General features: G+C 45.7%; 1 protein-coding gene across 1 annotated transcript; it reads left to right on the top strand.

The window, feature by feature from the left end:
* Positions 1 to 12,303: 12,303 nt before the first annotated feature.
* On the top strand, positions 12,304 to 20,787 carry LOC143647760 (periodic tryptophan protein 2 homolog). The gene is made up of 5 exons (XM_077117516.1): positions 12,304 to 12,401; positions 13,464 to 13,599; positions 13,941 to 14,170; positions 14,413 to 14,478; positions 20,529 to 20,787. The coding sequence occupies exons 1-5, from the start codon at positions 12,319 to 12,321 to the stop codon at positions 20,785 to 20,787; spliced, it is 774 nt and encodes a 257-aa protein (XP_076973631.1). The 5' UTR covers positions 12,304 to 12,318.
* Positions 20,788 to 21,212: the final 425 nt, after the last annotated feature.

Below are 21,212 nucleotides of genomic sequence, written 5' to 3'. Positions count from 1 at the left end.
TGTCCGTCAACTGAAGAACGGATAAACAAAATGTGGGACATACATACGATGGAGTGTTAGTCAGATGTAGGAAGGGACACAGTCCTGATTTCCATGGCAATATGGACGAACCCTGAAGACAGCCTGTTGGGAGAAATAAGCTAGACACAAAAGGACCGACCTTGATAATCTCACTGGCATGAAATAATTGGAATAAGCAAACTTGGGGTCAGAATCCAGAATTTAAGTTACCAGGGTGCAGGTTGGGGTTAAGGAATGGGGAGCTAAGGCTTAAATTGTACAGAGTTTTTATTTGGGAGGATAGAAAAGTTTTGGCAATGATTTGTGGTCATGGCAGCACAACAGTGTGAACATACCAATACTGAATTATATATTTAAATGTGGGTAAATGGGGAAACTTTTAGGTTTTATATATGTTACTAGAATAATTCGTTTTTAAAAATCCATAGGACAGGCTGTGGCTCTGCCCACGCGCACAAAGGGTCCCACACCCTAGACCAGCGCCCACCAGGGTCACACCCCCCAGACCGGTGCACCCGCACAGCCACATCCTCCCTGGCTTCTGAGCACCCACATCCACAAGCACCCGCGAACCTATACCTGCACTGTTTGTGCCCCACCCCGTACCTGCGTCCCGCACACCCACCGCGCAAACACAGACTTTAGACTATTGAAGGAAATCACGTTCCAAGGTAAATCAGTCAAGATGTTTACATGCGACAAAAACAACAGAAGATCGCTAAGCATATCACAGTGCAGACAGATACAGCCCAACCTAATGACCAAATTAAAACACCAGAGGAGACACAGATGTTGGAACAACTAATCAAAGATGTTCATATAATTCTACTTAATAAAATAAGTGGGATGGCTAATGACATAAATCAAGAAGACAGTAGAAGAACATAAAGAGGAATTTGAAAGGATAAATAGAAAAAAATAGCAGATATCACAGAGATTAAAGATTCTGTTGACTAAATAAAAAACATACTAGAGATACACAACAGCAGATCTGAAAAGGCAGAAGAAAGAATAAGCGAGACAGAGGAGAGGATAACTGATTTTGAACACTCAAAAATAAACAGAAAATGGCAAAAAAGATGGAAAAATTTGAATTGGATGTCAGGAAAATGATGGACAAAACAAAGTGCACAAATAAAAGAACCACTGGTGTCCCAGAAGGAGAAGAGAGGAGTAAAGGGCTAAAGAGCAGTTGACGATATAATGGGGGAAAACTTCCCAACCCTTATAAAGGACATAAATATACAAGTCAAGGAAGTCCAACAAACTCCAAACAGAATAAATCCAAATAGGTCTTCCCAGAGACACATACTAATCAGTCTGTCAAATATTGCAGAGAAGCAGAAAATTCTGAAAGTGGCAAGAGAATAACAATCTACCACATACAAGGGAAACCACATAAGACTGAGTTCAGACTACTCAACTGGCACCCTGGAGGCGAGAAGGCAGTGGTGTGATATATTTAAGATCCTAAAAGAGAAAGACTTCCAGTCAAGAATTCTGTACGCAGCCAAATTGTCTTTCAAAACCGAGGGAGAGATGAAAATTTTCACAGACAAACAAATTCTGAAAGAATTTGTCAAGAAGAGACCAGCCCTACAAGAAATACTCAAAGGGAGTTCTGCTTTTGAAAGAAAGGAAAGACAGGAAGAGGGAGGTCTGGAGGAGGGCACAGAACTGAAGAGTGCCAGGAAGGGTAACGGAAAGGATAGAAAGAGAAAGAGGGAAAAGGATACATAGACCTGACAAATAAAATAAAAAAGATAAGATGGTAGATTCAAGAAATGCCTTTTCAGTAATAACTTTGAATGTTACTTACCGATTAAAAGACACAGATTGGCAGAATGGATTAAGAAGCATAATCCAGCTATATGCTGCTTACAAGAGACTCATCTTAGACACAAAGATACACATAGATTGAAAGTGAAAGGATGGAAAAAGATTTCCCATGGAAGTTGTAACCAAAAGAAAGCAGGAATAACTGTATTAATATCGGACAAAATAGACTTTAAATGTAAAGATATCATAAAAGACAAAGAAGGACACTATATACTAATTAAAGGGTCAATTCAGCAAGAAGAAATAACAATGATAAATGTTTATGCTCCCAATCAAGGAGCTTCAAAGTACATGAGACAGACATTGGCAAAACTGAAGGGAGCAACAGACGTTTCAATAATAATAGTAGGGACTTCAATACACCAGTCTTCTCTATAGATAGAATAACCAGACAGAAGATCAACAAGAAAATAGAGGAGTTAAACAATTTTATAAATGAATTAGGTCTAACATATATAGGTCATTGCACCCCAAAACACCAGGATATACATTCTTCTCTAGTGCTCATGGAACATTCTCCAGGATAGATCATATGCTGGGGCACAAAACAGGTCTTCATAAATTTAAAAACATTGAAATTATTCTGATGACTGTTTAATCTCTTTACTTGTGATTGGTTTTTTGAGCTCATCTGTTTCTTCTCAAGTCAATATTGGTTGTTCATGCCTTTCTAGGAAGTTGTCCATTTCCTATGTGTTGTCTAGTTTATTAATATATTGTTGCTCGTAGTGTCCTTTCATTACCTCCTTTATTTCTGTAGGGTTAGTGGTTATGTCTCCTCTTCCAGTTCTGATTATATTTATTTGCATCTTCTCTTTTCTTCTTTTTGTCAACCTAGCTAAGGGTCCATCAGTTATATTGATTTTCTCAAATAACCAACTTCTGGTTTTGTTGATTTTCTTGATTGTTTTCATATTCTCAATTTCTGTTATTTCAGCTCAAAATTCGTTATTTCTTTCTTTTTGCTTGCTTTAGGGTTAGTTTGCTTTTCTTTGTATAGTTCTTCCAAATGAACAGTTAATTCCTCAGTTTTTGCTCTTCTTTCTTTTTTGATATAGGCATTTACGGCAATAAATTTTCCTCTTAGCACTGCCTTTGCTGCATCCCATAAATTTTGATATGTTGTGTTTTCATTTTCATTTGCCTCAAGATATTTGATGATTTCTCTTGTAATTTCTTCCTTGACCCACTTTTTTTAAGAGTGTGTTGTTGAACCGCCATATATTTGTGAATTTTCTGACCCTCTACCTGCTACTGATTTCCAACTTCATTCCTTTATGATCCAAGGAAGTGTTTTGTATGACTGTAGTTTTTTTTAATCTATTTATTAATTTAAAAAATAAAGAAACAAAATAAAACAACATACATAATCAGTAATTCACAATATCGTCACTTAGTTGCATATTCATCATTTCTTAGAACATTTGCATTAATTCAGAAAAAGAAATAAAAAGACAATAGAAAAAGAAATAAAATGAACACAGGAAAGTAAAAAAAAAAGAGGATTATACCTACCATATACCTTACCCCTTGCTTTCATTGATCACTAGCATTTCAAACTAAATTTATTTTAGCATTTGTTCCCCCTATTATTTATTTTTATTCCATATGTTCTACTCCTTTGTTGACAAGTGCAGGAGCTTTCCCTAGCTCCCGCCTGGGGTCTTCCTTGCAGCGAGACGGGGGAACTCAGTAGCCGACCGGTCCCGGGGGCTCGAAGGTCTGGAGGGCGCGCGAGACGAAGAACGACTCGCGGGAACTGGAGGAGCTGGCAAGGCGTGCGCACCAGAACGTTTATTACAGGAAGTACAGAGCTTTATATAGTGGCGAGGCGGAAATGGGGGGGGGGCAGGGGAGGCACGCTGCGTGATTGGTGAGGAGGCTAAGGGGTGGCAGCGAGGGATTGGGTGAGCTGAGAGCAGAAAGGTCCAATGGAATAGCTTGAATATGTTACTAGGCAGAGAGCTAGAGGAACGGGGCCGAAATTACATCCGGCAGACAAGGTAGATAAAAGGAGCATCAGACACAAGGTTTTCACAATCACACAGTCACATTGTGACAGCTGTATCATTATTCAATCATCCTCAAGAAACATGGCTACTGGAACACAGCTCTACATTTTCAGGCAGTTCCCTCCAGCCTCTCCATTACATCTTGAATAACAAGATGATGTCTACTTGATGCATAAGAATAACCTCCAGGATAACCTCTTGACTCTGTTTGGAATCTCTCAGCCATTGACACTTTGTCTCATTTCCCTCTTCCCCCTTTTGGTCGAGAAGGTTTTCTCAATTCCTTGATGATTGTAGTCTTTTTCAATTTATTGAGACTTGCTTTGTGGCCCAGCATATGGTCTGTCCTTGAGAATTATCCATGAGCATTTGAGAAAAATGTGTATCCTGCTATTGTGGGGTGTAATGTTCTATAAATGTCTGTTAAGGCTAGTTAATTTATTTATTATTCAAATTCTCTGTTTCTTTATTGATCCTCTGCCTAATGTTCTATATATTGATAAGAACAGGTAATTGAAGTCTCTCTAACTCTTATGATAGAGGTGTCTATTTCTCCCTTCAGTGTTGTCAGTGTTTGTCTCATGTATTTTGGAGTACTATAGCTCAGTGCATAAATGTTTATGATTATTATGTCTTCTTATTGAATTGTTCCTTTTATTAATACATAGTGTCCTTCTTTGTCTCTTTTGATTGTTTTACATTTGAAGTCTAATTTGTCTGATGTTAGGATCACTACTCCTGCTCTTTTCTGATTGTTGTTTGCATGAAATATTTTTCCCAACCTTTCACTTTCAATCTATGTTTGTCCTTGGGTCTAAAATGCATCTCCTGTAGACAACATATAGCTGGGTCCTGTTTTTTAATCCATTCTGCCAGTTTGTGTCTTTTGATTGGGGAGTTTAATCCATTAACATTTAGTGTTATGACTGTAAAAGCAATACTTTCTTCTACCATTTTGCCTTTTGGATTTATATGTAATATCTAATTTTTTGTTTCTTTGTTTTTTATCTGTTTACCTTCATTGATAGTCTTCATTTCCACATTCTTCTCTAGACCTCTGTCTCCTGCCTTTTCCTATTTGCCAGTAGTGTTCCCTTTAGTATTTTTTGCAGAGCTGGTCTCTTGGTCACAAATTCTCTCAGTGATTGTTTGTCTGAAAATGTTTTTATCTCCTTCTCATTTTTGAAGGATAATTTTGCTGGATATAAAATTCTTGGTTGGCAGTTCTTCTCTTTTAGAATCTTAAATGTATCATACCACTGCCTTCTAGCCTCCATGGTTTTTGCTGAGAAATCTACACATTGTCTGATTGGGCTTCCCTTGTATATGATGGATTGCTTTTCTTTTGCTGCTTTCAAAATTCTTCTCTTTGACATTTCAGTCTGTTTTGTAAGTGTCTTGGAGTATGTCTGTTTGGATCTATTCTGTTTGGGGTACGCTGCACTTCTTGGATCTGAAATTGTATGTCTTTCATAAGAGATAGGAAATTTTCAGTGGCTATTTCCTTCATTAGTTTTTGTCCTCCTTTTCCCTGCTCTTCTTCTTCTGGGACACCCCCTACATGTATCTTCATGCACTTCATATTGTCATTCAGTTCCCTGAGACCCTGCTTATATTTTTTCATTCTTTTCCCTATATTTTCCTTTGTATGTTGGATTTCATATTTCCAGTTCTCTAGTTCACTAACCCTTTCTTCTACCTCTCAGATCTGTTGTTGTTGGTTTCCATTGGTTTTTTTTTTTTTTTTTATCTCTTCTACTATGCCTTTCATTTGTATAAGTTCTGGGATTTGTTTTTTCAAACTTACAATTTCTTCTTTTTATTTTGACTTTACTTTTGATCAGATTTTCCATGCCTGTCTGTACATCCTGAATTAGTTTTTTCAACTCCTGTATCTCATTTGAGTTATTGGTTTGTTCCCTTGACTGAGGCATATCTTTGATTTTCCTAGTGTGACTCATTATTTTTTGTTGGCATCTAGGCATTTGTTTTCTTTGTCTAGTTTATTCTGGAGGTTTTTCTTATTCTTTTACCTAAGATTTTCTTTGTGGATGGCTTTGTTTTCTAACTTTTCTGACATTTAGTTCAACTTATTTTAGACCACTAGTATAGGTTCTGTTTTATCAGAATTTTTCAGTTCTTGTTTTACTGTTTCTTCCCCTCCCTATATGCAGCCTTTTTGTTTGTTTGTTTAGGAGGGTCCCCTCAGACATTATGGACCCCAGTCAGATTTTCCCAGACCAGACTGGCCTCCTCTCAGGACGAAAGAGTTGCCAGCAGCAGTTTTCCCTGAGGGTCAGACCCAGCAGGTTGTCAGACTTTCCCATAAAGCCTCTAGACTCTGTGCATTTCCTGTCCTGCCCAGCATGTAGCACTTGTCTGCCCACAGCTTCCCACCAGTGTAAAGTGATACAGTGCATTTTATTTCAACAGAATCTCCCTGCCAGGGGTGTGATTGTGACACAGGCTGCAATAGTAGGTGGGCTTTGATTTCTTCTGTTTTCTATCCCTTGGGGCATGAATTTCCTGAAGGAGGGCCTCTGCTTGAGCTGGGTCCCACCTTTTTCCTGGGGAGGTACAGCCTGTAAGAAATTGACTCTTTTTTTTCACCTGACTAGTTACTTTGTTTCTCAGAGGAGTTAATTCCACCCTTGCCTGGGGCAAACCTGATGCCTGAGAAGGTTTCCAGTTCTACCTAGTGGGGCTGTTAAATAATAGAAACAAAGGGAGGGTGGATCCTTTTCAAGAGCAGGACCCCCACTCCTTGGATTTGTCTATCAAGAGTTTAAGTTGGTACACAGCTCTATGTATCTCCAGGCTGTATGTGCCCCCCCTTTTATTGTTTTAGGGTCCAGTCCTGTTCCAGTGTTTTGTACTGTCCAACTCAAAAATCCTCCTTTTCTTTTTTCCCCCCCTCTTTTCCATCAACCCTGCCCCCTCTTTGCCAGGGCAAAAATTCCCAGTACATTTAGCTCTTATTCCAGGTTTATCTGAGCTGGAGGCCTATATTTAGTAGTCAGAATTTGTTAACTAATTCTTCAAGTGAAGCTTGGTTGAGCTAAGCCCCTGCTGCTGTAAGAATTCGAGAATTCGAGAGTTTTGCCACACAAAGGAAGACTCCAAGAGACGTTCTCTCATGCAACACGCAAGGGGTTTATTTTCCACACATGTGTGGGGCTCCCTGAACATGCAGGAACAGAGAGGCCCCAGTCTGAGTTTGCAAAAGCCTTTTAAGGAGTAAGATGAGGGGGGTGGGGGTTGAGCATGGGTCACAGGTGCTGTTTTGCAAAAAAGCAGATAAGAACAGTTTTACAATAAGCATTTTTTAACAGTTTTACAACAAGTAACCTTGGCACCAGGATTGTTTATCTTCAGCCTGATGGGGCCCATAACTTTTTTCTTTTCAACTCACACCAAATGTATAGCAGTGCATATAAGATGACACAAATGTTTTTGCTGGATATTTCTGTTATTTAGAAGCTAAAATATATGTAAATAGCTAAATTAGGCAAGAAAAGTTAGCTACTGCTAAGTTTTATAAAATCCTTCTTTACATAAGAAAAGTTAGCTACTGTTAAGCTTTATAAAATTCCCTTTTACATTCCCCACTCCTTTTCATATATATCTCTAATCTTAGAGATTTTCTGGATTATTTAACACTGAGTACTGTTGTTTGATGAGCATTAATTTGACATTTCCAATCTGCCCTTGTAACAAACTGTATAATTTTATTTAGAATACATGGTCCTATAGTAATTATTAAAAGTAACACAATTAAAGGCTCAACGAGAGCAGATAATAGCGTCGTTAACCAGGGGGACTTAGTAAATCAAGATTCAAACTATCCTTGCTGCGCCTCTCTTTTTTTTTTTTGTCTTTTACGAAGGCGCTCTCTGAGTCTTGTCATGGATTTTTAACAACACCAGAGTGATCCGCATAGAAACAGCACTGTTCTTTTAAAGCTGCACATAGTTCCCCCTTTTTAAGGAAAAGTAAGCTAAGTCCTCGCCTATTTTGCAGAACTATTTCTGAAAGGGAGGTTAGAGAGTTCTGAAGGGCTGAGACAGATCTTTTTATTTCGTTTAAGTCTTGATCTATCGCGGCCTGTAATTGACTGGTTTGTTGATTGCTATGTACAATGGCAGCAGTTCCTGTGCCTATACCGGCAACAGTGGTTACCCCCAGAGTGGTAAGATTACAAGGGGGTACCAAGAACGAAGGCTCCCCTGCTCCCTCTCAAGTTTTTATAGTTTTCCCATTTTCCCATCTGGATATTGTTCATTTTTAAGGCTTATGCGGGTTGGAATTGGGTTCCCGTGGGGGAGGGAGGAGAAGGAGTAGTAACCCTACGAACCCGCAGCTTGAGAGGATTGTCAGTCCTTTCCAGTTTCCACTGGGACTCAGAGGGCGAAGGCGCAGGTTTGAGATGAGACGCATGGATCCAGGATGCGATGCCATCGACCTTGACTGCGGTGGGGGTGGTCAAGAGTACCTGATACGGTCCTTTCCAGTGAGGTTCAAGAGTCTGTACCTGGTGGCGGCGGACGTAGATGAAGTCTCCCACCTGATATTGATGCGGAGGAGGTGGAGAGCTGCCGCCACAGGAACCACTGGGCTTTTTCCAAGGCTCGCAGTCTGTCAAGCAAGGGGGTATGGAGGGAATTATTAATCTCTAGAATGGAGGACATGTCTTTGACTGGAGGTGGCGCTCCATATAAGATTTTATAAGGGATTAGATTACACATGAGAGCAGAGGAGGTATTCTGGGCCTTGAACAGGGCATAAGGCAGGAGCATGGTCCAATCCTTTAAGCCAGTCTCTATAGCTGATTTGGTTAGGGTCTCTTTAATTGTCCTGTTCATTCTTTCTACCTGTCCTGAGCTTTGGGGTTTGTATGCGCAATGCAATTTCCAATCAATCCCCAATATCCTGGCCACACCCTGACTTACCTGGGCTACAAATGCGGGTCCGTTATCTGACCCTATTACCTTTGGTAGACTGAACCGGGGAAAAATTTCTTCCATAATCTTCTTGACTACTACCTGGGTTGTTTCTCTCTTAGTTGGGTAGGCTTCAACCCATCCTGAAAAGGTGTCTATAAAAACTAGTAAGTATTTAAGCCCATATTTTGCAGGTTTAATTTCAGTAAAGTCGACTTCCCAGAACTGCCCAGGTCGAGTTCCCCTTAGTCTTTTTCCGTTAGGAGTTTTTGTGGGGTAGGCGTTCACAATTTGACATGCCTGACATTCTCTAGCTACGCGATCTGCCAGCTTTTTCCTTTCTGAGGCTGCCAGAGGGTACAATTCCCTCTGGTCTTGTAGGAGCTGCTGTAGTTTCCCTGTCCCCAGGTGAGTGAGCTGATGGACCTGCTGTATGTAAGCTAGGGCTTCCGACTCTCCTTGGGGTGTAACCTCAGATAGTGTCTCAGGGGGTTGCTGGTTTTCTTTGGTTATTAGGACCAAGTTTACAGGGTCCCTTAATGTTGCCACTTTTGCTTCTTTATCTGCTCGCTTATTACCCAGGGTTATTGGGTCCGAGCCTCTTTGTGTTTGATTTCTTTACCAGCTGAGGTTAATAACCCTCTTTGTTGGTAAATTGCCCCATGTACGTGGGCAGTAGCAAAGGCATAACGGCTATCTGTATAGATAGTCGCTCGTTTTTCTTTTGCTAATTTTAGAGCTTTTGTGAGGGCAATTAATTTAGCTTTTTGGGCAGATGTTCCCTCCGGGAGGCTAGAAGACCAAATAACTTTTGTCCCACTGACTACTGCCGCTCCCGCTCGCCTCTTACCGTGTTGGAGAAAACTGCTTCCATCCGAAAACCAGGTTACCTCCGAGTTAGGTAATGGTTGGTTTTTTAAGTCTCTGCGGATTCCGGTCTCTTCAGCTAATATTTCTTGGCAAGTATGCAGCACAGGTCCGGCGGTTTCGTCCGGGAGCAGGGTAGCGGGGTTTAAAGCTGACAGGGCCCCGAAAGTCACCCTGTCTTTGTCTAGGAGGATGCTCTGATAGTGGGTAATTCTGGCATTTGACATCCATTTATCTGGAGGCTGGCGGATTATGCTCTCCAGGGCGTGAGGGGCTGTTATGGTCAGCTTCTGTCCTAGATTGAGTTTGTCTGCATCTTTTGCCAGGAGGGCAGCTGCCGCGATGGCCTTGAGACAGCGTGGCCATCCGCTGGCAACTGAATCTAATCGCTTGGACAGATAGGCCACCAGTCTTTTCCAGGGGCCTAAAGCCTGTGTTAGGACCCCTCTAGCCATGCCTCTCCTTTTTTCTATGTAGAGCGTGAAAGGTTTATTTACGTCTGGGAGGGTTAAAGCTGGAGCTGACAGGAGCGCTTTCTTAATGCTGTCGAAGGCTTCCTGCTGTTCTATTCTCCACTGGAAATCAGCGCTCCCTTTGAGCAAGGGGAATAATGGGGCAGCAAGGGCTGCAAACCCTGGGATCCACAATCGGCAGAATCCCACTGTCCCTAAGAACTCTTATAGCTGCTTTTGGGTCGTGGGCGGGGGTATCTGTGTTACAGTTTTTTTTCTAGCCTCGGTGAGACATCGCTTTCCATTTTTAAGAGTATATCCCAGGAAGATTACTTCCCTTTTACAGATTTGGGCCTTTTTGGCCGAGGCTCGGTTCCCCAGTGCGGCTAGCTCATTTAACAGTTTTCGGCTTCCATACTCACAGTCCTCCTTAATGTTTGCTGCCAACAGTAAGTCATCCACATATTGTAGCAAGGTGACTCTGGGATGCTGAATTCTGAAGGAGCTTAAGTTTCTATGAAGAGCTTCGTCAAAAATGGTGGGGGAGTTTTTGAACCCCTGGGGCAAGTGTGCCCAAGTCAGTTGGTTCGAGGATCCCGTCTCAGGATCGACCCACTCGAAAGCAAACAAGGGTTGACTGTCCTTATGCAAGGGCAGGCAGATCATAGTATACCAAGTCTTTTCAGGATGGAGAGTGCTGAGCAGGTTATAGGGATTTGGCACAGTAGGATGTATGTCCTGCACTCTGCTATTTACTTCCCGTAAGTCTTGCACCGGTCTATAGTCTCTAGTCTCTGGCTTTTTGACCGGCAATAAGGGAATGTTCCAGGCTGATTGACAGGGCTTAAGTACTCCCAAGCCAAGGAATTTCTCTATATGGGGCTTGATTCCTTCCCGGGCTTCCTTGCTTAAGTAGTATTGTTTTACCCGAATTGGAGAGGCGGTGGGCTTTAGGGTCACTACTACTGGGGGCTGATTTACTGCCAACCCTAACCCGGCAACCTCTGCCCAGGAATTAGGGAATTCTTCAAGCCAGGCCTGAGGAATAGAACTGTGGAGCTGTTCTGGTTTTACGTACATCTGATATTCTTTTTTGACTGGCAAGGTGAGGGCAGTTATTACAGGTTGGCTTACTAGCGGGTTTAAAAATTCCACCTTTGGCCCCTTAGGATTGAAGGTGATTCTCGCCCTTAGTTTAGTTAACAAGTCTCTTCCCATAAGCGGGGCAGGGCACTCAGGGATAACTAGGAAGGAGTGTTGAACCTTCCCCTTCCCCAGGTCCATGGTTCTTTTGGTAGTCCAGGGACAGGTGACCCCGGAGGTGCTTGGGGTGAGTCTAGGGACAGGTGACCCCGGGGGGGGTGCTGGGGGCGAACCCAGGGACAGGTCACCCCGGAGGTGCTGGGGGTGAGATCAGGGACAGGTGACCCTGGAGGTGCTGGGGGTGAGTCTAGGGACAGGTGACCCCGGGGTACTGGGGGTGAGCCCAGGGACAGGTGACCCCGGGGTACTGGGGGTGAGCCCAGGGACAGGTGATCCCAGGGGTGCTGGGGGTGAACCCAGGGACAGGTGACCCCAGAGGTACTGGCTAGGCGTGGCTCCCACGCCTGAACGTTCCTGCTCTGGGTCCTTGTCACTGGCGTTTCCCTAACCCCTCCTGGGAGGTGTTTTGTCTGCGGGGCAGCCCCTGCTGTTAGCCCTTCCTCATCCTTCCCTTTTCCAACTCATACCACTGGCACTGCAGCACCCACCAAGCAGCCAGATGGCTGAGCTCCCTCAGGTGGCATTTAAGCTACAGCACTGGGACAGGTGGGGACGTCCTGTGCAGCCTTCCTTTTGTAGAGTGCAGGGTTCCTAAACCACCCTGGGGAGCTTCTGGCACCTGAAGACCCAGCAGGGACCTGGGAGTCCAGCTTGCCATTGGCACCCTGGGGCTCCCTCGCACCCTGGGGGGTTGCCCACTGCTGATCATGGCCAAGCCACAGCTCTCTGGTCTGTAGAACGCAGTGTATACACATCAGGACTCCTGACACGCGCACGTTCACAAAGTGCCATTCCATGTGAGTGCACACTCATATCAGGGCTCCTGACACACAGGCGGTCCCAGTCCATGTGAGTGCACACTCGCACATCAGGGCCTCTCCCCCTTCACTGTGGGGACCCCAAAGCCCCAAGGGTGGTGAATTCATGCACGTCTCTCCTGTAAAGGCAGGGACCTACTTTGGGCCCTACGATGAGACCACATGCATCGACTGGACCGATGACTCCAGGTACAGCCTGGGGCTGTGTGGGTGGTGAGGGGTGGGCAGGGGCCTGGGGACGGAGGCCCTGAGAGAGAACTTGAGTCTTGAAGCTTCTTGTGGGAGCAGGCTGCTGTGCCAGTTTACATCCCCACCACTTGGACGTTAGTCCTTGGAAAAGTGAGAAAATGATCGAAATTGTGGCAGGAAAGTCATTCAAACCAGCGGTTAGGTTAGCATTTGCTTCACCAAACGCCTTGCCTGTCGTGGTCATTAGGAAGAGCTGGTGGGCTTTTCCTGGTGACTCGGTAGTTCGTACACTGGGGAGCATGCCAAGGCCCTGTGCCCCTCCCCCAGCAGGATTTTGTCCTGCAAAGCGTTGGTGAAGCCTCTTGCTTTTCTCAGTTGCTGTGCCTTTTTAAGTGGTCAGGGACGCTGGCCAGAGCACGTGGCTTTGTTCGGCCAGCCAGCCTTTCTGGAATACCTTGGGATCCTGGGTGTTACGCTGGGTGCTGGGCACCGGGCCACCAGCTGAAGACAATGCTGGCCCTGCAGCCCCGAGGCAGCCGGAGTGAAAGCGCACCCATCCGCACCCAGGAAGCATCCCCACCTTGGACACGGCCACGGCTGTCCCATGTGGTCGGATTCTTGTCCTGTCTGCCCTGATTAAAATCTCCACAAGAGCAGAAGGAGTGAGGAGCAGGCTCTTCCTGGAGACTCTCCATGGCTGCACCCCCGGTTCCTCTGTGCCCTGTGATGGAGCCAGACGCCTCCCCTGTCCTGCGAGTGGAAGGCAGTGACTGTGGCTCTTTTTACCCAGGGGAGGTGCAAGATAGATGCCACCGACGCCACATGAGGAGAAACAGGCATGGGCAGACCCAGGACGGCTCTCCCTGGTCACTCTGTAGTGTCTGGCCTGAGCAGGCCATGGAGCCAACTCAGGCAGCCCTTAGACCACCAAGGGATGAAGTTTCCTCTTATACATTTTGCTTTGCAGGAAGCAGGAAATGACTTTGTCAGTGTGAAGGATCTTGGCCATGGGGAAGCTGGGTCACTGAGACCTGAGAACATGGCGCTACCCTCTTGTTCCAGGTGCTTCGTGGTTGGGAGCAGAGACATGTCCACGTGGGTGTTCGGGGCCGAGCGCTGGGACAACCTGATCTACTACGCACTGGGGGGACACAAGGACGCCATTGTTGGCTGCTTCTTTGAGGCCAACAGCCTGGATGTAGGTCATTGCCTAAAGCACCCCACACTGAGGGCATTTCTACCTGGGCACAGGCAGTGGGTCGGCAAGCCCCTGGAGACCCTCACAGGCTGCCCCCAGGGATTTAGGGGGACCACATGCTCACAGCAGCTGTCAGCTGCCTGTTAGCAGTTGTCTTTTCCTGGCACAGGGGCAGGCTCTAGTGGGACTGACTCTGGAAGGCTGAGCTCCAGAGAGTTGGGTCCCAGCAGCCATGCCCGGCATAGGCCTGTGACCTTGGAGGCCAGGCCTATAGCTCCGTGAAGTGGGGGCAAGTGAGGCCCCTATCCCTGCACCCATACCTCTGTGCCTTCCTCCCACAGCTGTACACACTCAGCCAGGATGGAGCCCTCTGTGTGTGGCAGTGTGACACCCCCCCTGAGGGCCTGAGGCTGAAAGCCCCCAGAGGCTGGAAGGCTGATATCCTGCGGAGGGAGGAGGAGGAGGAGGAGGAAGAGGAGGAGGGGGGCACAAGAGAGACCACCATTCGTGGGAAAGCTGCGCCCGCCGAGGAGGAGAGGAAGGGAAAAGTGCAGTACTCACGGCTGGCCAAGTAAGTGTCATCCTTGCACTGGGGAGGCCTGGGGGTCCCAGGTGGGGGCTCCTGCTCCTGAAGGCCGCACTGGCAGGAAGGAACTCCTGTGGGCATCTCCTGTGGTCCTGGAGGGATCGTGGGGCAGAGGGAGGGAACCCCACTGAGGGTGCGGGGCTGATGCAGTCGGGGTGTCTGCGTGCCTGTGCAGTCCGTCTCTTGGGACCCCCTTCTACAACTTGCCCTCCTCCCTGCTCATTTAGGTACTTTTTTAATAAAGAAGGGGAATTTAATGAGTTGCCAGTTTACAGTTCTAAGGCCGAGAAAATGTCCCAATTAAAACAAGTCTATAGAAATGTCCAAAGGCATCCAGGGAAAGACACCTTGGTTCAAGAAGGCTGATGAAGTTCAGGGTTCTCTCTCAGCTGGAAGGGCACATGGTGAACACGGCATCATCTGCTAGCTTTCTCTCCTGGCTTCCTGTTTCATGAAGCTCCCCGGGAGGTGTCTTCCTTCTTTATCTCCAAAGGTCGCTGGCTGGTGGACTCTCTGCTTTGTAGTGTTGCTCTCTCTGAATCTCTCTGAATCTCCAAAATATTTCCTCTTTTATAGGACTCCAATAAACCAATCAAGACCCACTCAAATGGGTGGAGACATGTCATCCCCTAATCCGTTAAACAACCATTCTTGACTAAATCACATCACCTAGGGAGATCTCATTACAGTTTCAAATCTACAGTATTGAATAGGGATTATTCTACCTTATGAAATGGGACTTATATTAAAACATGGCTTTTCTTAGGGGGCACACTTCCTTTCAAACCAGCACAGGGGATATTAGGCTTCAGAGACATTAGGCTAACCCCAGCACAGCCTTCTCATAGCCGAAGGTAAATGCACAGAAAGCTCCTGCTGTAGCAAACGACTACCGCAAAGGCTGCTGTAGCAATAGTTTAAGTTAGCAAATGACTTCCTGATCACAGAAGAGGCAGGATTCCCTGGATGGAGTGGCTTGGCATTTGCTCATGAAAGCACAGTTACCAGTCCTCTTGACAAGCCTAAACCACCTAATAGTCTGCATTTAGTCTTTTCCGCTTGCACTATTGAGATTTTATCTGATTCTGAGCGATGATGACTTTCCTTTGACACTCCAGCACAGAGAGAGATGAAACCTACTTCTCCCATTGGATTTTGGCTAGCCATTCGCCAACAAAATGTGGTGGAAGTCACAGTATGCTAGTTCTAGATGTAAGCCTTCCCCCTTGGTCTCGGGGCACTAAGCCACTGCTCCGTGGAAGGCCCTGAGACTGCCCAGAGGGAGTAGCTGGGAAAACTCCCTTTGGCTAACCAGGAAGTTGGATGTTAATATCAGTAGCCAGTATTTGCTCAGTTTTTATTAGGTATGCAGTGCTTAAAGGTTTAAAGGCAGATGCTCATTTAGTCCTCACAGCACTTTGCGGAGTTGGCACTATTATAACCCACTCTCTCACAGGACTTTTACACCTTTGGAGATATTTCAAATTTCTGCTTAAGAACGCTTGGAAACAAATCAGATTCATTTCAAGTTATGGTGATCAAAATATAACACAATGAAATTTAAGACTGAAAAGTTAAAGATTTACTCATGCATAATAAATTTTGTAAAATTAATATATTAAGTGTCCAGAACAGCAAATCCATAAACAAAGTAGATGAGTAGTTTCCTAAGGATGTGGGAGTTGTGGGAAATGGGGAATAACTGTTAATGGGTACAGGTTTCTTTCTGAAGTGCCGACAAATGTTCTAAAACTTTTGTTGGCGATGGCTGTACAACCCTGTGAACCGACTAAAACCACCGACTCATACACTACAAGTATGTGACTGATTGTGAGTTATATCTCCAAGCTAAGGAGGGAGAAGGTACTCCCCAAAAAGTTGCTCAACAGCAGAGGATAGTTATGCTGTTTCTGACAGCAGCACAGAGCCTCTTCCCTGCAGCGTAACTTCACTGGAAGGTGATTGCTAAAGAACCCTCTCGTGAACAAAGACCACGCTGACAATTGGGTGTGTTGATCATCAGCTGAAACTGAGAAAGAAGAAAGCTAGGAGTCAGCTATGAACGCTCAGCGTGGCTTCCCGGATGCTTTACACCAGTAAAGAGGCAGGGAGGAGTCAGGGCAAAGTTAATCCAGTTATGTCACATCTAGGGACATCTCATACCAGATAACAGTAAAGATATTACACATGCCATCTATGATGACAAACGTATGACCATTAAGAGAGTGTTATATTTAAAAAACTAAATATTTATGTAGGCAAGGATCCTTGTTGATGGTAAACCAGCCAGGACTAAGTCATCTCATCTGAGAAGTAGAATAGAAAGGTCAGGGAGAGATGCTGTGCAGTGTGGCCATACGACCACTAGAGGGCACCATCTGACAACAAGTTCTAAACTACTCGAAGTTGAGGAAGCCTCACCAATAGTGTTCAAATACAACTGAAATTGTGGTACCTTTCTTAAAAATTTTTCTTTATTGTGAAAAACATACACACAAAAAAGCAACACATTTCAAAGCACAGCACAACACGTGGGACCTTTTTAAATGGTAGTAAGTAAAGTTACAGTTTATTACTATAAAAATTCAATCATTATCACCTTGCTGGATGCTTGTACCTTTGCAATAATTTGGCTTGGAAATGCTTTTAGAGAACATCTATGCCTCTGTCATTTCACACACACAGGAAGATAGCTGTAGGGTAAAGCCCTCCAGCAAGTCCCCTTCCGAAAAGGGGTATATATTTTAAATTTCAGCAGACAGGGCCAGATGGCTTTCCGAGAGGTAAAACTATCTGTACTGCACAACCCCCAGAAACCTACGAGATGGCTGCTTCCGCTCAGCCTCAGCAGTATGGTACGTCACCACTCTTGCATCTTTGTCCACCTAAGATGGAAAACAGACTTGAATAAGATGTGATGTGGGGCCCAAAGCCAGGGCTCAGGAGCTTGGACCCACTTTCCAGCTCAGACTGCTTCAGCCGTGTGGGTACTGACAAGTGCCAGCTGCCGGGCCCCTCCTTTAGCCTGGGACAGGAGCAGCTGATTCCCCTCAGGGCATGGAGCAGAGCCTTTCAGTCTCGAGTGGCGTATGCACATTTGCAGAGACTATATCCTCCTCCAAGCCAGTCCCAGTTACAAGCAGCACCTCCATTGCCCGGGTCGCTATGACCATGGTGTCCAGAAAACAATTCCAGGCTCCCAGAGGGGCAGGCGCCAGGTGGCCTGCCTCTTCCCGGCGACCCCCAGGAGAAGAAGGTGGGGTTGCAATCAAAGGTTCTCGCAGCACCGTTTTCTAACACTAAACCACTTCATCTCTCCCACTGGAGTGGGGTGGGAGGCGTGAGGGACTGGAAATGGAGAAGAGAAAGAAGGGAGTTATCAGATTGTTTGTGCTCCTCTTCATTAGACTCAGGAACCTGCCTTAATCTTGCTTCTAGAAAGACAGTGGGCTCCATCCTGCCGCGGCCTGCCCGCATTAGCCCGACTGTTCAGCTACAACCCAGCGGAGCCAATAGTGCTTTCTTGAAGTGAGGCTTTAGACAGGCTGTCGACATCCATCCTCACCTACGTTATTACCTGCTTCCAGACTCACCTGCCTTCACCAGACACACCTGCCTCCACCAGACTCACCTGCCTCCACCAGACACACCTGCCTCCACCAGACTCACCTGCCTCCACCAGACTCACCTGCCTCCACCAGACTCACCTGCCTCCACCAGACTCACCTGCCTCCACCCGACACACACTGGCCAAGTTACAACTGTGCCTAGCACAGTTCCTGTTATCCAGCAGAATCTCAGAAAGTGGCAGGAAATGAAGGTATTTGTCTTAGATGAGTGTCCCCCGCCCCTTACTGGGGAATATAACAACAAACATTTACGTGGTTCTTACCATCTGCCACTACTACTTGAAGCACTTATAATTATAGATTAACTCATTCAATCTTCACAGAAATCATAAAAGTTAGGCACTGTAATTATCCCCAGTTTACAGAAGAGGAAACTGAGGCATGGAACAATTAAGAACGGTGCCCAAGACCACACAGCGAGTACGCAGCACAGCTGGGAGGAGCTCCACAGGGGCAGGGAGTTTTTCCTAGTCTGCTCGTTACTGAGCATGCCTAGGAGACAACAGGTGCTCAGATATTCCCTGGATGGATTTAGATGGATAAACAGCCATGGGCAGTAGGTCTCCCTGGTGACAATGGCCTTTTGAAGGAGATGGACCCTGAATGTACCAATTGCTGGCAAAGACTTGAGTTCTTGCCCTAATGATTTAGGAAATATGAATAGACAGCAGCCCCATTAAGGGTGAGCAAAGCCTATTAAACATAATCAGCGATATAAAGCCACTAGAACTGCTTAAATCCTGGAGGTCGGGCACAGGAGCGTCCCCGTCACGCCTAGTCGCAGACTGCTTTCAGTTCAGACAGAACCCAGCAGCCACGTCAGTTTCCACAGGTGGGGTCCAGTGGTCTTCTCCTTTCATTCCTTGTCAATCTTCAGGAATTTATCAAAGTTTCCATCCCCAAACCAGCCCTTCTCCCAGAAGATTTGCTCACAGATCCCCATCCTTTGAGCAACACTGCACTAGGTACAACTGAAGCTGGAGGGGAGGTGGGAATTCATTCATGACTGTATGTTCCTGTGGCTACTGTATCAAGGTGCCACAAACTTGGTGGCTCAAACACAACTTTATTACCTTATGGTTCTGGCAGACAGAAGGCCTAAGGTCAAGGTGTTACATGGCAGGTGTTGGCAGGTGTGCCGGTTTGAAAGGATTTATGTACCTGGAACAGCCATGTTTTAATCCTAATCAGTTTTGTGGGAGCAGCCATTTCTTTTAATCCCTATTCAGCACTATGGGTTGGAAACTTGATTAGGTTCTCTCCATGGAGATGTGACCCACCCAACTGTGGGTGGTAACTTTTGATTAGATGGCTTCCATGGAGTTGTGAGTCCTCCCATTCCATGTGGGTCCTTATTATTTACTGAAACCCTTTAAAAAAGGAAGCATTTCGGAGAGAGTCCTTTTCAGAGCCACGGCACAGCTTCGAGAATCATCACAGAGTCCTCCACCAGAGATCTTTGGAGATGCAGAAGGAAAACGCCCCCGGAAGAGCTTCATGAAACAAGAAGCTGGGAAAGAAAACTAGCAGACACCTCCATGTTCGCCATGTACCCTTCCAGTTAAGAGAGAAACCCTGAACGTCATCAGCCTTCTTGAACCAAGGTATCTCTCCCTGGATGCCTTAATTGGACATTTCTATAGACTTGCTTTAATTTGGACATTTTCACAGTCTTAGAACATGTAAGCTTGCAATTTAGTAAACTCCCTCTTTTAAAAGCCATTCTATTTCTGGTGTATTACATCCCGGCAGCTAGCAAACTAAAACAGCAGGCAGCCTTCCTTCTGGAGGCCCTCGGGGAAAATCCATTCCCTTGCCTTTTCCCAACTTCCAGAGGCTTCGTCTATTCTCTGGCTCGTGGGGCCGAGGCCCTTTGAAGTCAGAGGTGTAGCATCCTCCAGTCTACCTGAGCTCTGCTTCCATCGCCACATCTCATCGACTCTGATGCCTCCCTCTCTGTCATAAAAGCCCTTATGATTTCCTTGGGCCCACTGCAATAATCCAAGATAATCCCCCCATCTCAAGATTCTTGATCACAACTGCAAAGCCCCTTTTGCCACATGACGGAGCATTTTTCTACCAAACCTTTGCCATTTCCAAACCTTTTTCTCTCCAGTTTTCTCTTGCAAAGATCACATCACCTTTAACCAATCAACCGTCTGTTACTGTAAATTAGTAGCTCCTAAATTTTCCTGCATGCTAAAATCACGTGGAAAACTTTAAAATCCAATGCTGGGGTTATATTCCAAATCAGTGAAATCAAGTCTGAGGATGAGAGCCAGTGTAGTTTTTTTTTTTTTTTTTTAAAGATTCCCAAGGGATTAAAACATACAAGATTTAGGAATTACTTCTATGATTGACAGATTCCTCTAAGTAATTCCCCCCCAACCCCCACCTCTCCACTGATGGCCATGAGCAAGACTGTGGCTACATAACTTGAGAGGCCCAGAGAAAAAGATAAACGCTGGTCTCTTGTTGAAGAAATTAAGAAATCAAGGTGGCCAGGACAGCGCTCAGAGGCCTTGAACCCAGCCCTGGGCGGGGGCACCTGGTTCTCTGTCTTCCCTCCCCTCCTCTCCATCTTCAGGTCCTGACCTCTGATGAGGTCAGCTGTGGAGGGTCCACCCAACACCTGGGCTTCCTTCACACCCACAAGCTCTTCTGCCAGAGCCCAACCCTCTTTATTTCTTTGCTAACCCCTGGCCCGTCTGCAGAATGCCAGGTCTCAGACCAGACCAGCAGCAGCTGGACGACGACGGGGCATTGCCCAGGCTCATCGTGCTCTTGGTAGTTATGACCTCTGCTCGCGGCTGGACCCCCAGTTCGGCCAGCCCAGCTGCCGCATTCCCACTCTGCAAAATGGCTTTTCGAGTCTCCGAAATGCATCCCTCCCAGCTGACGGCCCCCACTCTCACCCTTCAGAGAGGAACTGCGTGCTCTCCAGGAGAGCAGCCGCATGCCCAGCACACCTGAAGCTGGCCCCACACCCTCTGCCTTCCCCCGTTTACAAAAGAGGAGGGTCCCACTTTGCAGGGGGAACGCTGTCAGAGCCTGAACCCCACTCATCTCACCTTCTCATGAATTTGGGGCTTGCCGTTATGCCCTCTCTATCAGTTTTCACCTGTCTGAGGTTATTAACATCAGCATTAAAGACATGTTTCAATATCTCTTCCCATCTTTTAAAACATTTTAGAAAGGATTTGAGCCAGATAAAGTATGTTCTGACCATAGTGGACTTAGATTAGAAATCAATAATGGGTATTTGGAAAATCCCAAATATTTGGAAATGGAAAGAAAAAAAAAACAAAAACATGTATTGATACCCCTGGTCAAAAATAAATCAAAAGGGAAGTTAGGGCGCCCAAGCCCCGCAGCAGCCGACCCGCCCGCCCTCCCCT

This window comes from Tamandua tetradactyla, chromosome 10 (genome assembly GCF_023851605.1).
Source record: "Tamandua tetradactyla isolate mTamTet1 chromosome 10, mTamTet1.pri, whole genome shotgun sequence".
Lineage (NCBI taxonomy): Eukaryota > Metazoa > Chordata > Mammalia > Pilosa > Myrmecophagidae > Tamandua > Tamandua tetradactyla.
The sequence above is the reverse complement of the archived record's forward strand: the minus strand, read 5'-3'. Positions and strand labels throughout refer to the sequence as shown.

Coding starts and splice junctions, on each gene's coding strand:
- LOC143647760 (XM_077117516.1), top strand. CDS start 12,319: ATGCACGTCTCTCCTGTAAAGGCAGGGACCTACTTTGGGCCCTACGAT. Junction 13,600..13,940: donor TTGAGGCCAACAGCCTGGAT/GTAGGTCATTGC, acceptor TTCCTCCCACAG/CTGTACACACTCAGCCAGGA. Junction 14,171..14,412: donor CAGTACTCACGGCTGGCCAA/GTAAGTGTCATC, acceptor CTGCTCATTTAG/GTACTTTTTTAATAAAGAAG.